This window comes from Ornithorhynchus anatinus, chromosome 5 (assembly GCF_004115215.2).
Source record: "Ornithorhynchus anatinus isolate Pmale09 chromosome 5, mOrnAna1.pri.v4, whole genome shotgun sequence".
Lineage (NCBI taxonomy): Eukaryota > Metazoa > Chordata > Mammalia > Monotremata > Ornithorhynchidae > Ornithorhynchus > Ornithorhynchus anatinus.
Window position 1 is genome coordinate 66,176,957 of NC_041732.1, and position 19,100 is coordinate 66,196,056.

Below are 19,100 nucleotides of genomic sequence, written 5' to 3' on the forward strand. Positions count from 1 at the left end.
GCATTGCATCTAATATAATGCCCCTTGCTGGAGCTCACTTAATATTTGATAATGATAAATTAATCGACTGCATTTCTTGAGTGTCTGCTGTGCTCAGTATGATGAGGCCTTGCCTAGGATGACAGAGGGTTTGATGGGATTTAAACTGGGAGGGAACTCTGAAGAGGTCAGAAATTTTGGAGAGAGGAGAAGGGAAGGTGAGCATGGGGGAAAGGAGTTTGAATAAGCATCCTAAATTGGTTTGAGGAAAGACATTCAGTCCTTTGATTTTTTTCAGCTATGAAAATAAATGCAAGACTTTACCAATCCACACAAGTTTTACCAGCCCACTACCCACAAAGGAGGTAAGACTGGCAAGGAAATTATTAGAATCCACATTACTTTCTACTATTGTACTATTATTATTCCCTCTGGGAAAGTAGGTGTGAGATTATTTCCAAGGCTGGCGCTTGGACTAGCTGAGAATTCTTGCCAGAACTTTTCTTGATGGGAGAGCGCTTCCCGAGGAAAAGGAATTTCAAAAGAAGGAAAGATAAGTACATATATTATACCCTACTGTTTCAATGTTGGCGATGTAAATCCTGATTGTTGCAAAAATTCCACTTATGCTTTTGCTTGCAAAGCAGTAGCACACTCTTCCATGTTTGGGCAAATAATTCACCAGTACTGAATTTTCCCAAGTAGCTTCCAATGTACAAAGCACTTAAACTTGCCTCTCATCCCAGAGTCTCCTTAAGACGTCTTCAGCAGAAAAGTGATTCATAAATCCTTCCAGTAAGTAAATAAATAGCAAATGTCTTCCCTCAAGCTTGTGAAATCAATATATGGGAAGTTTATTCCATTTCTTCTTAGAATAATGAGTCACAAAAGAGATTAGAGGGGAGAGAAAAATTTATAAATAATTATTATGATTTTCATGCTGCCTGCTAAACACTAGACTAGATACAAGATTATCTGACCATATTCAGTCCCTGTCCTACATGGGGCTCATGATCTGATTCCTGCTTTACAGATAGGAAAGTGAGGCTTAGAGAGGTTAAGTGAGTCTAGAACCCGGGTCTCTTGACCCCCAGTCCTATGCACTTCCCACTAGATCACTCTGCCTCCCCGTATCCATAGCAGGACCAGGATTTTAATCTTTTGGGATTTCTAAGAGGATACTGCAAGTCAAAAATTCTGCTGCTGGTATAAAAGGATTTAAAAAGTCAGGCCTTGGAGAAATATTCTAATCAATCAATGGCATTTATTGAGCAATTACCATGTGCAGTAACAATCGGTCAATCATATTTACTGAGCACTTTCTGTGTGCAGAGCACTGTATTAAGCGCTTGGGAGAGCACAGTATAACAGAGTTGGTAGACCCGTTCCCTGCCCACAGTGAGTTTACACTGTACTAAATGCTTGGGAAAGTACAATACAATAGAGTCTGTAGACACAATCTTTGCACACAAGGAGTTTACAGTTTATAGGGGAAAAAAGGCCCAAGATTATGGAGAGACGGAGGAGAAGGGAAGCATCTGGAGACGCTGATGAGGAGCTATGATACAGACTGTGGGAAAGAGGAGGAACTCAGATACAAACATCAAAAGGCAGTTGGAGAGATTTAACTGGGTGGCAAAAGAGGAACTGGACACTGAATGTGGACACGTGAACACTCATCCAGCCGGTGTGATGCCATTTTGCTACCCATCATCCCTGCCATCGCAAGGATGCAGAAGACGTGTGTTTGTGAGAAGGGAAAGTTTCCGCATCAACCTATATCTCACCAGCTGCCAAAAAGAGCGGGGGCAGGAAAGTGGCTGTGACTGAGTAGTTGTGGTGGTTGAGAGGTGAGGGAAGTAATGGAGGTGGAAGGGCATTGGTGAATGAGAATTGGTAATGGAGAAATGGTGCCTTTACCTGGTGCTGATTCAGAACAACTGCAGTAAGTAACCCAGAGACCCCATCAATTGACAGGGCTGGAACAAACTGGAAAATAATTCACCAGGGCAGGTAGAAGGGTGTGACCGTGATTGCTTTTACCAAAAACCCACTCTCCTCTGGGAAATGGTGGTTTCCAAGCTGTTTGATCTGCCCCGTTGAGGGTAATAAACCTGCTGATCGGCCGCCAACCTTCATCTGGCAGAGAAACAATATGGAAGGGGAAAAAAATTGCATATTTAGACCCAACAGCTTTGAAGGGTAGGACCACCCCCCCCCCCGGCTTTCTCATGGAGAAATAGGCTCCTGGACTCCCCGAGCAGGCCAGCAGCATATTGGACCCTTCATTGGCTGCTTTCATGTTTTCTTTACACATTCAAAGGGATCTCCCAGCCTGATCGTGGCCCCCAGAGCTAGGTCAACAACTATGAGCTCCAGTTCACAAATCAAGAAGCTTAAAACTAAAAAGCATAGGCTCCTTGACCCCAAGACAGGTCAAGTCTTCATCAGATGCTGAATGCTTGTTGAGAAACTCATGACTCGTCCAGTGATGTGGTGGAGCTCTCAGCAAATCAGGGTGTGAAAAACCATAAGTGAATACCAACAGCTTATTCATAACAAGCAACCCTTTTGACTTAACTTCTCAGCTTTGATCTCTGTCCTTTCCCTTCCTCTCACACACACTTCATAGGTTGCTTGGTTGATTTTTTTTTCATTCTTGGTCAGTATTATTTCTGAATAAGGTTTGGAACTCCCCGCCCGCTAGACTGACTGACTTTGTGCTGCAGTGGGGAATTCTTGGATAAAGGAATACTCTTCAGGGACCTTAAAACCAAAAATCAACAACGTACTTTTCGGTAAGCCTAGGTCTCGTTACCACTCATCATTTCCAAGCATCCGTTATTTTAACCTGTAAAGTTGCATTCCCAGCTGAACGAGCTTTCAGCGGGTGCCTGAAATCAACTGACAATGACCTTCAACAGTCACCCTCCAGAATCAGCAGCCTCCCAGTATAGCATCAGTACACCTTAAAGTACCCACTTCGACCATCCACTTTCTGGCCCCACTTTTTAGTCTTGTTTCAGCTCCCTGGACTCTCAACCAGTCAATGACTGGCGATCGGTGCATTGTGAATGTTCAGGAAATGCTCTATAATAACCATCGTCATCGTGTTAACTTTGGGCTCACTTTCGTTCCACATTTAAGATCTTAAATTTACTCCTCCTGAGTCAGCTGCACGAACAGTTGCCTTTTTGAAATGTCATGATTTGAATGAAGTCGAAAGTGCTTCTACTTTAGGACTAAGTTAGCACACATGCAGATCGACCTCTCCTTCCTGGTTCAAACCTGCTTTCACGCTCACAAAAGCAACAAATAGAGAAGTCGTGAGCTGGTTATTTTTATGGTTGAATTCTCCTTCGCCCCCAGAGGCTCTGAGAGCATGCTCACCCCATGGGTCTATCGAGAAAGCAAGAAGCGAGTGGTCATAGAGAGGTTTGGAGTTTATGCTGCAGGCACCAAAACTGTCAAACCATACAGGAAAAAAAGACCTCAAGTCAGATTGAAAAGCGAGACTGAAAAGAGCTGAGTGAGAAGGTCTGGGGGCAGAGGAAAAGCTCAACTCAGGCTTCCATGAAAGAAACCAAACCAAGTTGGGAAATGACTAAACTTTGAAACCGCAAGAGTGAAGGGAGAAAGAACGGAGGTCAGATAATTTATAGGCTATAACCTTCAAGATTCCTCAAGAGAAATCGTTCCCTCAATAGCTTCTCTCTGTGAGAACCTCTGGCCCTCTCAGCAGAGAGTTAGAGTGGAGTGAGTCTGCTTGAGAGATGCAGTGTAGACTGATGGAAAGAGCTCAGGTCTGGGAGGCAGGTGACCTGATTCTCATTCCAGCTCTGCCACTTACCTGCCGTGTGACCTTAGGCAAGTCGCTTCACTTCTTGGTGCCTCGGCTTCCTCATCTGTCAAATGGTGATGAAATACCTGTCCTCCCTTCCCCGGGGCTGTGAACCCTGCGTGAGACAGGGACTGTGTCCAACCTGATTATCTTCTATCCACCCCAGCGCTTAGTATAAGACTTTGTTCGTAGTAAGTGCTTAACAAATACCACAGATACCACAACTGAGTACTGAGTCATTCAGGAGAGCCCACTCCACAGGTCCGGAAGGGAAGCCATCACAGCTTGACTGCAGGGAGGAGCCATCTGGTTGCCAAGCAGTTTTGTCGTAGCTGCCACCTGAGGAGGCAGTCTCAGGACGCTAACACAACCTGACTCATTTGAAAGCTGTTGAAGAGAGTTTTATTCTTTGTCACAATTGGGAAGTGATCAACTGGGCTCAAGAAGACGGACTGATAAAGGGCCGGCTTGTTGTCTAGGTATCACTTTTCTGAAGAGAATGTCATTTTTGCCCAGAATCAATCAGTCAGTGGTATTTATTGAGCGCTCAATAAATACAGTACAGAGCACTATACTAAGCGTTCGGGAGAGTACAATACAACAGAATTAGCCGTTATGTTCCCTGCCTATAATGAACAAACAGAATGTAGCAAACTTCAGGCTAAATACTCACTGAATGCTAGCAAAGCTCACCAGACAAAACCAGGCACCTCATGCTCACCTAGGGCTAGTCCTACTGCATGGCTTAGTGGAAAGAGAACGGGCTTGGGAGTCAGAGGTTGTAAGTTCTAATCCCCGCTCCACCACTTATCAGCTGGGTGACTTTGGGCAAGTCATTTCACTTCTCTGTGCCTCAGTTATCTCATCTGTCAAATGGGGATTAAGACTGTGAGCCCCATGTGGGACCAGCTGATAACCTTGTATCTACCCCAGTGCTTAGAATAGTGCTTGGCACATAGTAAGTGCTTAACAAATGCTATTATTATTATTATTATTATCATCATCATCCCAGAGCCCCCATGTCAGCAAGTCTACCCGACTGACGAAGAACACTTGTCCCCCTACTCTGCTAACACTCTGGGACAGCTCCAGACTTCAGACAGCCAGCCATGGCAAAGTAGGGGAGTTCAGGGCCTCTAGCACTCCTTAGTAGCAGCTGTCAATCAAGAGGTCACCATCCAATTAGGAGGCACACGGGAGGAAACAGTCTCAGGTCTTTCTATTTCCCAGTGATTAGAACAGCACTTGGCACATAGTCAGCACTTAAAAAATACCATCTTTATTTGCGCTCACAGCCATCTTGGGAGACAGTAGCTTAGCCTCGTCTAGTAACAAAAGTCAGACCGGTAACCATGCTATTAACCGGGGACTCCTGCCCTTTCCACTTTTCTTCACCTCTCCTTTAGAGTTCTCTGGAACCCCCCTTTTCTATGGCAGCATATTTTTTAAGTGCTTACTATGAGCCAAGTACTAGAATAGATAAAAGATAATCAGAATGGACAGGGGTCCTGTCTTGCATGGCGTACAAAGTCTAAGTAGAAGGGAGAACAGGTATAGGATCCCCGTTTTACAGATGAGGAAAGTGAGTCTCGGAGAAGTTAAAATGACTTGCCCAAGGTCCTCCAGCAGCTAAGTGGAGAGCACTCCAAGGCCTCTGCTCTTTTCCCTAGGCCACGCTGCTTCCCTTAAAAGCAGGGACATCCATTAATGGAGAGTGGAGGGGGTTTGTGAGTGTCCCAGTGATACTGATTGAAATCAGTAGTTAATCAATCATACTTAATAATAATAATGTTGGTATTTGTTAAGCGCTTACTATGTGCAGAGCACTGTTCTAAGCGCTGGGGTAGACACAGGGGAATCATGTTGTCCCACGTGGGGCTCACAGTCTTAATCCCCATTTTACAGATGAGGTAACTGAGGCACAGAGAAGTTAAGTGACTTGCCCACAGTCACACAGCTGACAAGTGGCAGAGCTTATTGAGTGCTTACTGGGTGCAGAACATTATATTAAGCACTTAGGAGTGTACAATATAACAGAGTTGGTAGACATGTTTCCTGGCCACAATGAGGTTACAGTCTAGGAGATAGTGATAAAACAGCATTCACTACCTGTGGCACTGGAACCTAGACAGCCTCACATACATGATCCCGTTTATCCTCCTAAAAAGTCATGTGAAGTGAGAATGGGACCAGAATTATTATTATTCTGATTTATCTTGAGAGCTTGAAGAGGTTAGGTGACTTGCCTAATCAAGCAAACATCAATCTATAGTATTTAGTGAGTGCTTACTCTGTTACTAAGTGATTGGGAGAGTACATGAGAGTGAGTTATAACATTCCCTGACCTCAAGGAGCCTACAGTTATCCAGCCAGTCAGAGGCAGAACTAGGCCAGAACTCAGGTTTTGTGATCTCCCATCTTGTTCACTCTACAGCCCTGCCTTCTCATGCAAATAAACAATAGCTATAACAATACTCACGGGTGGACTCAAAACTAGAAATTATAGAAGAAATGTTGAAATAGTGAAGCCTAGTGGAAAGAGCACAGTCCAGGAAGTCAGAGACCTGGGTCCTGATCCAGGCTCCACCATCTGCCTATTGGTTGAAACTTGGACAAGTCACTTAACTTCTCTGTGCTTCAATTTCCTCTGTGAATTAGGGATAATATACCTAGTCTCCCTCCCCCTTAGACTATGAATGCTGTGTGGGACAGGGACTGGGTTCAACCTGATTATCTGACCTCTACCCCAACACTTAGTACACTACTCACCACCTAGCGAGGACCTAACAAATATCACCATTATTAGGAGCAGGCATAGTCCTTGCCCAGGGAACTTCAAAACCGGGCTCATCCAAAAAAGAAGGCTGGAAATTACTCCAGAGAGATGGTGGTGAAGCTGAGTTACCCTACATCACTTGATTTTTTAAAATAGAACAGCCTTGAAGAGAAATTAAGTACTCTTCAGGCCCCCAAGGCAAGTTTCACTAGCCTCCTAAATCTGCATTGGCTCCACCTGCATTGGCCAAGCTCTTTTTCACAGCTACATTCACTCCTTTCTTCCATCCTGCATCTACCTGGCCTCAGAGAACCATGTATCCCCCCTCTAGAATGTAAGCTCGTTGTGGACAGGTAATGTGTCTGTTATATTGTTGTGTTGTACTCACCCAGACACTTAGTACAGTGAGCAGACAGGAATATGAGTGATTGACTGCCAACACAGAGTTCCCTACAAATCCCAACCCCCATGAAACCCCCATGAAACCCCAGCAAAAAGGCAAGAGAAAAGCAAGGCAGGACTCATTCAATTTTTTCAGCTGCCTTAAGTCCTCTAGCCACTCTTAAAGGAGGAGCGTGAGCTGACTGAAACGGCTCCCACAGACGTTCAAGGAGACATTCTTCCCTGCTCCTTTGCCCAAGTCTCTGGCCAGGATTTAATATTCAGATGGGTCCTTAAGGTGAAACTAAATCGAATAACAGGTGTCTCAGCAGGGTTTCGGAACAGGATCGTCAAGTACTTTTTGGTTCTGCCTAGGTCAGAGTTGCTTTATATGAAGGGGCGGGGAGGGGGACATTGACGGGGGTGGAAGAATTAGAGATTTTCTGCTTATCCGAAGCTGTGGCACCTATGCTTAAGCCCCCAGTGGCAACACCGTGGAGTTACCCAGATGATTTTGGGTTATTTACATGCTCAGTAGGGAGAGAGAAAGGGGAAACTGAAAAAGCCCCCAAAACTCCCTTCAAAGAACTGAAAATGTCCCCACTCCGCTGGGTGTTTCTCAGCAGCGGGCTCTAAGAACTAATCCAGATGATTCTCGCAGAAAGGTTTCCGGGATCTGCTCGGAGAGGTACCCAACGACCCCTGGCTTCTAAAGGAAAGGAGTTCCCTCAGCTTGAGTCCTGGAGGCTCAGTGCCAAGTCACGGTTGGAAGGGCTTGCTGGGGTATTTCAGAAGCAAATATTGAAAGCAAGATGTTCAGCTGTTTTCAAGAGATCAAAAGGCCTTCCTCTCCTCCATCATCAACCTCCCCCGAAAGTTCACACACCACTGCACAGTCAACCAAAGCTTTCAGCAGCGAGCCCACATTATAAGCACCCAAGATGTGGGTTGGCTCTCAGCCATGATGTCTGACCCTGGGGTTCCTCCAGGGGACCCCCTTACAGGTGCACACACATCCTCCTCTCAGGTGGGAAGTTTCAGCCCTGAAAGGCCAGGTCCCCACACCTGTTTAACATCATGCAGGATCTGCTCTCCCCTAACCACCCCTCAACATTCACTTGACCTTCCCGTTGGACCATCCTGGCTCTGATTCACACGTGCAAAGGTTGTTCACATACAGGGATGCTGCGCAACCAGTGGCCCCGGGGAGAATTTTTTCAAAGAGAATCCTCACATTTGGTGGGCTGACATTGAGACCGATTTGACTTTAGAAGCCAGGACTTGGTACATAAATTGCCATCCACCTCCTCCTCACCCAGTGCTGTTTTTCCAGTGTGACTCATTCATTCATTCAATAGTATTTATTGAGCGCCTACTATGTGCAGAGCACTGTACTAAGCGCTTGGGATGAACAAGTCGGCAACAGATAGAGACAGTCCCTGCCGTTTGACGGGCTTACAGTCTAATCGGGGGAGACGGACAGACAAGAACAATGGCACTAAACAGCGTCAAGGGGAAGAACATCTCGTAAAAACAATGGCAACTAAACAGAATCAAGGCGATGTACAATTCATTAACAAAATAAATAGGGTAACGAAAATATATACAGTTGAGCGGACGAGTACGGTGCTGTGGGGATGGGAAGGGAGAGGTGGAGGAGCGGAGGGAAAAGGGGAAAATGAGGCTTTAGCTGCGGAGAGGTAAAGGGGGGATGGCAGAGGGAGTAGAGGGGGAAGAGGAGCTCAGTCTGGGAACGCCTCTTGGAGGAGGTGATTTTTAAGTAAGGTTTTGAAGAGGGAAAGAGAATCAGTTTGGCGGAGGTGAGGAGGGAGGGCGTTCCAGGACCGCGGAAGGACGTGACCCGGGGGTCGACGGCGGGATAGGCGAGACCGAGGGACGGTGAGGAGGTGGGCGGCGGAGGAGCGGAGCGTGCGGGGTGGGCGGTAGAAAGAGAGAAGGGAGGAGAGGTAGGAAGGGGCAAGGTGATGGAGAGCCTCGAAGCCTAGAGTGAGGAGTTTTTGTTTGGAGCGGAGGTCGATAGGCAACCACTGGAGTTGTTTAAGAAGGGGAGTGACATGCCCAGATCGTTTCTGCAGGAAGATGAGCCGGGCAGCGGAGTGAAGAATAGACCGGAGCAGGGCGAGAGAGGAGGAAGGGAGGTCAGAGAGAAGGCTGACACAGTAGTCTAGCCGGGATATAACGAGAGCCCGTAATAGTAAGGTAGCCGTTTGGGTGGAGAGGAAAGGGCGGATCTTGGCGATATTGTAGAGGTGAAACCGGCAGGTCTCGGTAACGGATAGGATGTGTGGGGTGAACGAGAGGGACGAGTCAAGGATGACACCGAGATTGCGGGCCCGAGAGACGGGAAGGATGGTCGTGCCATCCACGGTGATAGAGAAGTCTGGGAGAGGACCGGGTTCGGGAGGGAAGATGAGGAGCTCAGTCTTGCTCATGTTGAGTTTTAGGTGGCGGGCCGACATCCAGGTGGAGACGTCCCAGAGGCGGGAGGAGATGCGAGCCTGAAGGGAGGGGGAGAGGACAGGGGCGGAGATGTAGATCTGCGTGTCATCTGCGTAGAGATGGTAGTCAAAGCCGTGAGAGCGAATCAGTTCACCGAGGGAGTGAGTGTAAATGGAGAACAGAAGAGGGCCAAGAGCTGACCCTTGAGGAACTCCAACAGTTAAAGGATGGGAGGGGGTGGAGGCTCCAGCGAAGGAGACCGAGAATGACAGGCCAGAGAGGTAAGAGGAGAACCGGGAGAGGACGGAGTCCGTGAAGCCAAGGTGAGATAAGGTATGGAGGAGGAGGGGATGGTCGACAGTGTCAAAGGCAGCAGAGAGGTCAAGGAGGATTAGAATGGAGTAGGAGCCATTGGATTTGGCAAGAAGGAGGTCACGGGTGACCTTAGAGAGAGCAGTCTCGGTAGAGTGGAGGGGACGGAAGCCAGATTGGAGGGGGTCTAGGAGAGAATGGGAGTTAAGGAATTCTAGGCATCGATTGTAGACGACTCGTTCTAGGATTTTGCAAAGGAAGGGTAGTAGGGAGATAGGACGATAACTGGAGGGGGAAGTGGGGTCAAGAGCGGGTTTTTTTAGGATGGGGGAGACGTGGGCATGTTTGAAGGCAGAGGGGAAGGAGCCCTTGGAGATTGAGTGGTTAAAAATAGAAGCTAATGAAGGAAGGAGGGCAGGGGCGATGGTTTTAAGAAGGTGAGAGGGAATGGGGTCCGAGGCGCAGGTGGAGGGGGTGGCACTTGCGAGGAGGGAGGAGATCTCCTCTGAGGATACTGCAGGGAAGGATGGGAAAGTAGGGGAGGGGGTTGGTGGGGGGGAGGGGAGAGGCGGAGGGGTGACTTTGGGGAGCTCAGACCTGATCGTGTTGATTTTCGTGAGGAAATAGGTGGCCAGATCATTGGGGGTGAGAGATGGGGGAGGGGGAGGAACAGGGGGCCTAAGGAGAGAGTTAAAGGTCCGGAACAATCGGCGGGGGTGACGGGCATGGGTGTCGATGAGGGAGGAGAAGAAGCTTTGCCTGGCGGAGGAGAGGGCAGAGTTAAGGCAGGAAAGGATAAATTTGAAGTGTGTGAGGTCGGCTTGGTGCTTGGACTTTCGCCAGCAGCGCTCAGCAGCTCGAGCATAGGAGTGTAGGAGGCGGACGGAGGAGGTGATCCAGGGCTGTGGGTTAGTGGAGCGAGAGCGGCAGAGGAGTAGCGAGGAGTAGTGGATAGAGCACGGGCCTGGGAGTCAGAAGATCATGGATTCTAATCTCACTTCTGCCACTTGTCTGCTGTGTGATCTCGGGCAAGTCATTTTGCTTCTCTGGCCTCAGTTACCTTATCTGTAAAATTGGGATAAAGACTTTGAGCCTTATGTGAGACAGGGACTATGTCCAACCCGATTTGCTTGTATCCACCCCAGAACTTAGTACAGTGTCTGGCACATAGTAAGAGCTTTACAAACCCCGCAATTATTATGTATTATTACATTCTGGAATGGAAGTGCAGACTAGGAGAACCAGAGGCCTAATATTTCAGGTGGCTGTAGGAGCCAAACTTCAATACATTCTAGAAGGGACAAGTAGAATGGCTTAGTGGATAGAGTGCAGACCTGGGAGTCAGAAGGACCCGGGTTCTAATTCCGCTCTGCCACTTGTCTGCTGTGTAACCTTGGGCAAGTCACTTCACTTCTCTGTGCCTCAATTACCTCATTTGTAAAATGGGGATTAAGATTGGGCATCCCATGTGGGATAAGGACTGTGTCCAACCTGATTAGCTTGTATCTATCCCAGCATTTACAACAGTGCTTGAGGCAAAATAAACATTTCACAGACCCTGTTCTTATTGGGCCAGCTCTTCACAGCTTTATGACACGTCCAGCAATGAGCGCTTTAAACCGAAGACCACTCCATCCTCAGTGTTCTCATTAAAATGAATGTTAAAAGGTAATGTTTCTGGAGGGTAAACTCCATGTGCATGGCCTGGTGGATAGAACCCAGGCCTGGGAATCAGAAGGACCTGGGTTTTAACTCTGGCTCTGCCACTTGTCTTCTGTGTAACCTCGGATAAATCACTTCACTTCTCTGTGCCTCCGTTACCTTATCTGTAAAATGGAGAGTAAGACTGTGAGCTCTATGTGGGACAAGTACTGTGCCCAAATTGATTATCTTGTATCTACCCCAGTGCCTATTACAGTGCTTAGAGCATAATAAACTCTTAACAAATAACACAGTTAACACTTTGTGAGACTGTACACTCCCTGTTACAGTAACTCCTTCCAGGCAGAGGTTGCTGTTTTATGGTATTTGTTAAGCACTTACTATGAACCAGGCATTGTACAAAGTGCTGGGGTAGAAACAAGATAATCAGGTTCCACAGTCTGTATCTCACACGGGGCTCACTATGTTAATCCCGTTTTACAGATGAGGTAACTGAGGCACAGAGAAGGTAAGTGACTTGCCCAAGGTCACACAGCAGACAAGTGACAAAGCCAGGATTTGTTTTGTTTTCATTGTACTCTTCCAAGTACTTAATACAGTATTCTCAGTGAAGTTAGAGCTCAGTAAACAGCACTGATTAAGTGATGTTTTCAACTCCTACTTACACTTCACTCATTTCTACTATTGAATGTGGCAGTCTGCAGGGGGCAGATACTATTTTTGAAACGAAATCTGCTGGTGGAAATGATTTTTTTTGGCTAATTCTATACAGAAAATTCCAACTTAACTTAGCAGGATCTGTGCCCTGTAGGGTTGGCTACTACTACTACTACCACTACTAGAGAAGCAGCTTGGCTTAGTGGAAAGAGCAAGGGCTTGGGAGTCAGAGGTCATGGGTTCGAATTCCAGCTCTGCCACTAGTCAGCTGTGTGACCCTGGGCAAGTCACTTAACTTCTCTGAGCCTCAGTTCCCTCATCTGTAAAATGGGGATTAAGACTATGAGCCTCACGTGGGACAACCTAATTACCCTGTATCTACCCCAGCGCTTAGAACAGTGCTCTGCACATAGTAAGTGCTTAAATACCAACATTATTATTATTACTACCTTCAGACCCACAAGCCACTCTGCCTGCCACCCATGATGCCAGCATGATGGTCAGCATTTCCAGCTTTTCCAAAGCCTCTTAAAAAGATGTCTTTTCCAGGAGTCCTTCCCTGATTAGTTCCCACCCCACCATCTTCCTGGTCATGTATCCTAGCAGCCTCATATTTATAATAGTAATAATAGTGATACCTTGAATTTGGGTTAGGGCTCTTACTTATCTAGAGTTTTCACATCAGTGATTTCACTTTATCTTCACATCATCCACTGTGAGGTAAGGGAAGGCAGCTATTATTATCCTCATTTTCCAGATGAGGAAACTGAAGCCCAGAGAGGGTAAGGGACTTGATCAAGGACACACAGAAAATCTGGTGGCAAGTTGAGACTCCAGTCCCAGACCTGGGCTTTTTCGGCCAGGTTTAAATCCTCTGACAGCAACTGTGTGCTACTCCTAGGTTCATATCTCTAGTTAGAGGCCTACTAATGGAGAACACATAAGGGATACTCATGGGGATACTCCTGGTGATTCTCATGGAAATAATTCTGGCCATAGCCACATGAGTACTCATGGAGATACTCCTGGTGATACCCACATGGATACTCATGGAGATACTCCTGGTGATACCTACAGGGATACTCAATAATAATGTAGGTATTTGTTAAGCGCTTACTATGTGCAGAGCACTGTTCTAAGCGCTGGGGTAGATACAGGGTAATCAGGTTGTCCCACGTGAGGCTCACAGTTAATCCCCATTTTACAGATGAGGTAACTGAGGCACAGAGAAGTTAAGTGACTTGCCCACAGTCACACAGCTGACAAGTGGCAGAGCCGGGAATTGAACCCATGCCCTCTGACTCCGAAGCCCGGGCTCTTTGACTGCTAATGGAAATACTCACAAGGATAGTCATGGGGCTACTTCTGGTGATACTCATGGGAAAACTCTTGGCCATACCCATAGGGGTACTCATGGAGACACTCTTGGGAATACTCATGGAAATACCCACAGGGATACTCACAGAAAAACTCATGGGGATGCTCCTGGTGATACCTATAGGAATACTCATGGGGTCCCTAAAGATGATACTCCTGGAGAGAGCCACAGGGATATTCTCAAGGCTAGCCATAAAGATATTCATGGAAATACTCAGAGGAATACTCTTGTTTATACACATAAGAACCGTCCTGGCAACAACCAAAGAGATACTCATTGGGCTACTCAGAGGCATGCATACACACTCTACTAATTAAACATTTCTCTTTTCCTCCTAGTTGTAAATTCCTTTGTAAATGTATCCATCCCTGGATTGCGAGCTCTACTGAACTCTCCCAATCACTTAGAATTATGTCCTGCACCTAGCAGGGGCTTAATAAATACAATTGATTGATTAACTGATTGATCGGAGGGTGCTACTTGGAAAAAAAAAGCCTTCTGCCATTAGCTTTAACCCTCTACACACTTTGTTAATATGAGGTGAGTTTGGGTTATCCCTCCAAATTTCAATGAACCATCCTTCTGAAGGGAATCTGGTTTGTTGTTTTAAAAGAAGGTGGCTCCCACCCCAGAGGTGCTGGCTAACACTCACCTGTTCCATCCCCCTACTCATGCCAGACAGCTGGGGATCCGATCTCTTTTAGTGGCCTTTTGGGGAAGGAGAGAAGCAGCATGGGTTAGTGGAAAGAAGATGGGCCTGGGAGGCAAAGGTTCTGGGTTCTAATCCCAGCTCTGCCAATTGCTGGCTGTGTGGCTTTGGGTAAGTCACTTAATTTCTCTGTGCCTCAGATTCTCCTGTGCTCTCTCCTTCTTAGACTGTGAGCCCCATATAAGACAGGGACTGTGTCCAACCTAGCTGACGTGTACCTTCTGAGCACTTAGAACAATATTGGACACATAGCAAGTACTTAACAAGTACTAAAAAAAAACAAAAAAAAACCCAAAACTTCCCTTCCTCACCCATTCCACGGCTCCTCCTGTTCTTCAGCAGCCAACTGGGAGCTCTTTTCCTCAGAAACAGGAAGCCTTGGGTCTGGTTTACTGAGAACCAATCATTTCTCAAGCCTCAGTTCAGTTCCAAGTGGTGCCCAAGCTCTGGGGAAAGCCAACACCCAACCCCTCCCTCCACTGGGTGGACAAGGTGCTTTACGGAGCAAGTGGGAAAGTGGGAAGGGAAGCACCAACTGCCTAACTCAATTTCAGCTGCTGGCAGGTGGAGGAAGGGGGTGAGGGGTGGAGAGAGGCAAGAGATTTTCCCAAATCTACCAGGCCAGTTTCCCAGCCTCTGCCCCCTCTCCAGCAAGGAATGTCTGGGGAGGTGATGACCATGGCGGCATGTGACCGTGTTTGCCACTGACCTTCAATCAGGGGTGTGATTCTACCGATTGTAGTGAAAGGAAACTGGAGGCTTGAAGCCTTGGAGCACCTGAGGGAGAGTGTAACAGCCTAACTAAAGGAAGTCCCCAGAGATGAGAACCTGTTTGAAAAATTGTGATGCTGAAATAGGTGTTAGTTTTTTAAGGGGTGGGGGGAATTTCCCAAAAAATCCAGTTGGATGTCCGGCCATCAATCACAGAAACCAGAAAACCCAGAGGTCCTGGAGCTGGCCGCCTGTTGGACGTGGCTTATCACTTAGGGGCCGTGAGGGTGGAGCCTGTGGGCCGCTGTGGCGACATTTTAGGGAAATTCTGTCTCTTCTTGTGGCTGCCAGATGGTGGCTCAGGCTTGTGGTCCCAGTCTCATTGTGAAGCCTCTGCTGCCGTTCTCCCACCCGCCTGCACAACCCCACCCAGCCTTGTACAGCCCCGCTGTGGCGAGGGTGGTTTAGGTCGCATTGGCCAGAACCGAACTGTCGGGTCCAGGGAGAGGAAGGGGTGACCCTTAGAGGTCAGAGGTGGTTGGGGGGAGCACACTGCTCAACTCCTGAGAGAAACCTACCTCTCACTGCCGTTAAAGGGTCAGCGATGGAAAGCACCAGAGAAGGGGCAAGAGGACGGGGTTTTCCTGGGGAGTTGGTCAGCCTCAGTCAGCCATGATGAAAGCCATTCTCCTGATGGGAGATGGTCTATCAGGCTCCAAGAATGGGGCGGCAGGAAGTGCTCTGACCCTTTTAAGGGAACCTCCGATCGATCAATCTATCACATTTAAGGGAATGTTTCTTTTTATTGTTATATTGTACTCTCCCAAGCGCTTAGTACAGTGAATGAATGAATGAAACACTGTACTAAGCACTTGGGAGAATACAATGTAACAGAGTTGGTAGAAATGTTCCCTGCCCACAATGAGTTTACAGTCTAGAGTAATAGTAGTCGTAGTCTACAGTCTCCACTCTGAGAAAGGAAGCTGGGACCTACAGGGAGAGACTTGCCAGGAAAGGGGTGGGGAACAGGGAGAAAAATGGTAAGATCAATTGAACTGATGGAAGGTAGAATCCAAGAACTGCTCATTTTGTGGGATCAGTTTCCTGTTACCTCCGGTCAGTCACTCAATTGTGTTTACTGAGCGCTTACTGTGTGCAGAGCACTGTCCTAAGCGTTTGGTACAATACAACAATCTCTCCATCCCTCCCCAGAGCCCTGTAGAATAAAGGGCATTCTTACACCTCCCTATTCCCATGTCCCTGAGGACCGAGGTGGTTCATTATGTACTTTGAGATCCTCCAGACCGAGCTGTCTCTGAAGAGGAAAGCGGTCTGAGGGTGCTCCCACCTCCCAGCCCAAATGACTCCTTCTAGAAGCTCGTTATGGGCATGTCTGCTAATTCTGCTGCATCGCACTCTCCCAAGCGCTTAATTCATTCAATAGTATTTATTGAGTGCTTCCTATGCGCAGAGCACTGTACTAAGCAGTGCTCTGCTCCTAGTAAACATTCAATAATTACCATTGATTGATTGATGGGAGAGAGTAGGTTCTGGGAAAGGCACTGAGCTAAACCTGGAGTTCTTCTGAATTTGTTCGAGCTGGAAAAAGGAGCATGCCACGGTGGGCTGAAGGAAGGAGCTCATCGAGGGCAGGGAATGTGTCTATTGTTCTTTCCCGGGAGCTTAGTACAGTGCTCTGCGTGCAGTAAGCGCTCAATAAATACGATTGAATGAATGATAGGGCTGGATCGTGTCTATAGTCAGAAAGGATTCCGGGTTCCAGGAGCCCGAGGAAAGGGACAGAAAGGTAGATGAGCTTTCAGTGTTGGGAGCCATCCGAGGTGCTGAAAGGAAAAACCCAGTGGGATTTCCACCTCTTTTTATTCACTGATGACTGAACCCTGCCGAATCAGCACGGCTGAATCCCTTCCCCCCCATCCCCTCACACTCAACACCCACTGGGCCGACATCTCCCCTGTCACTCTGTAGCCGGTCTCCCCTCATCCCGAGTTGGACTCTCACTGCTCTCCTCTTCCCCCCCACCCCCACCTCAGTCCTCACCCCGATCATCCACCTCGGGCAGATTGTCATAGGAGTCTGAGGCGACGTCGTTGTCTTGTGACTGGAGGAAGGAGGTGGGGGCTTGGGTTAGGGTGAGGTCAAGTGAAGGGAGAACAGCTGAGCGGGAGAGGCTGCTGGGACACTCCTCCAGGGAGCACATGACACAGTCCCGCCTGGAGCACGGCTTCTCCTGCCGGAACTCCTCGGCCTGCAGGTTCAGGGACATATTCTGGACCGTGATGACAAAATGACGGATGCGGGCTTGTTTGTGCAGCTGGCACATGCACACCCAGGGCTGCCAGCTGTTCCAGTGAAAGGGCAGCTCCCCTGCAGATAGGCCAGTGGAATGTGGCATTAGGAGGGTAGGTAAACACTCAACTGTGGGCGAAACGTATGCCAAAGGGGGCCGGAGGGACAGGATTCAGTGTGGTAAGGGTCATGAGTTGGGGACCCAGTACAGTCAAGGAGAGAGAGCCCAGCTCTGTCCCATCCCTTCTCACCAGCTCTGCTGGTCTATGACCCAAGGCAGGATGCTCAAAGCCCTTTCCATCTCCCACCTCACCATCATTATTATTCGCGCTTACTATGTGCCAGGCACTGTTCTAAGCACTGGGATAGATACAAGTTAATCAGGTTAGACTCAGTCCCTTCTCTCGCATCGGGTTCACAGTTAATCCCCATTTGACAGATCAGGTAACTGAGGTTTAGAGAAGTTAAGTGACTTGCCCAAGGTCACACAGCCGAAATCAGAATCCAGACCCTTTTGACTCCCAGGCCCGTGATCTATCCACTAGGCTGAGCTGCTTCTCTAGCTTTCTGACTTCCTTGGGGCAGGGGCCCTGGGGGAAGGATGAGCCCCCCTGAAACAACCTTTTACCTGGGTCGGGTTGGCTCAAAAGTAAATCGAGTGTTGGATGGGTCGGGGTGGGTGGGTGAGTCAAGGAGCCTGGGCTGCTGCCACTTCCCCGAATCATCACAGGCCAAAGGGATGGCAGGGCCACGACAGATGGACCATCCAGCTCCAATATGATGAGTTTAGACCACTTTTCTGTGACCTGGCACCATATGAGGAGGGTCTAAGGAATCACTTCTCCAGTGTTCGCGGTCTCCTAACACCACCTTAGCAAGGCTGCAACACAGACCAGAGCTGCTGCCTCTAAACCCCCACTCCACTGAAAACTGGGCCGAGTCATTTTTTTTGGTTCAGACAGCAGGATCCTCCACAGAGCCCGGAAACTTTGCCCCAAAGCAGACGAGGTCATTAACTTTACAGAGGATCATGGACTGGCTCGGAAGCAGGGGCCTGTTCTAAAATGGAATGACGCCCTCACAGTTGATATCCTAAATGGCTAGTGCCCTGTCCTGACCTGGCAGGAGCCTTTACCTTGGCTTGGCACGGCTTCCTGGGAAATGCTGGCACCGGATACATAGGCCAGCAGCCACAGCATGGAACCACTGAGAAACATCTGGGGCTATTTCCCCCTCTGCCTGGGCAAGGCAGGGGTCACCCCACTCCCCCCCCTCACCCCGGGGATGGTGACGGTGCCTGCCAGAATCCCATAGCTCACCCAAAGGTATCCTAGCAACAACAATCACCTGCAAAATTAAGGAGCTGAACCCAAGGGCCCTGAGCTCCCAGCCAGGAGATAGTTGGCACTGTTTGCTTCTTGTTAGCACCCACCATTCCAAAGTGGATCAGCCTTCTCTCCTGACTTGTCTTTGGGTGGAATTGAGTGGAGCGGATGAGTCCGGTTCTGTAAGCTTATCTGTTACTCTTTCTCCTTAGTCTCCTTTGTGACTTCAGCTCCCCATTTCCTCCGATTTGGGCCAGTCGTGACTTCCCATTAGCCGGAAAGCAATGTAGGGACAGGGATTGTTTGTTCTGTCTCTACCACGCAGCACAGCTCCAGCAGAAGGCTCTTTTGCCATTTTTGCTTAACAAAGCCTGCAGCCAAACTCTTGTCCTCAGTTGACGAATAGAAAACATTCCCCAGATGCCTCTTGATGTATTAGTGGTATTATTCAAGTTTCAACACCCACACCCAGCGGGCTGGGCAACTTCCTGGTATGCCAAGCTGAGTTTGGTACCAGTACCATAAAACAAACAACTCTTGCTGGCCTGGACAGCCACCCCCTGAAACTCCAGTCTCCTTTAGTACCAGATTCATTGGAC

General features: G+C 48.1%; 1 protein-coding gene across 3 annotated transcripts; it reads right to left on the bottom strand.

Moving 5' to 3' along the window:
• Positions 1-494: 494 nt before the first annotated feature.
• Positions 495-18,451, bottom strand: LOC103165267. Of its 3 annotated transcripts, XR_003759919.2 has the most exons (4): positions 18,312-18,451; positions 14,099-14,154; positions 1,900-2,118; positions 495-844 (listed from the first exon to the last, which is right to left on the bottom strand). XR_003759919.2 is itself a non-coding variant. In XM_039912200.1 (2 exons), exons 1-2 carry the CDS (start codon positions 18,391-18,393, stop codon positions 16,917-16,919), a joined length of 420 nt encoding a protein of 139 aa, XP_039768134.1. In that variant the 5' UTR covers positions 18,394-18,451; the 3' UTR covers positions 16,814-16,916. The 3 variants fall into 3 exon arrangements, 1 of the variants encoding a protein (XP_039768134.1); XR_003759920.2 differs by lacking the exon at positions 14,099-14,154; XM_039912200.1 differs by lacking the exons at positions 495-844; positions 1,900-2,118; positions 14,099-14,154 and adding an exon at positions 16,814-17,254.
• Positions 18,452-19,100: the final 649 nt, after the last annotated feature.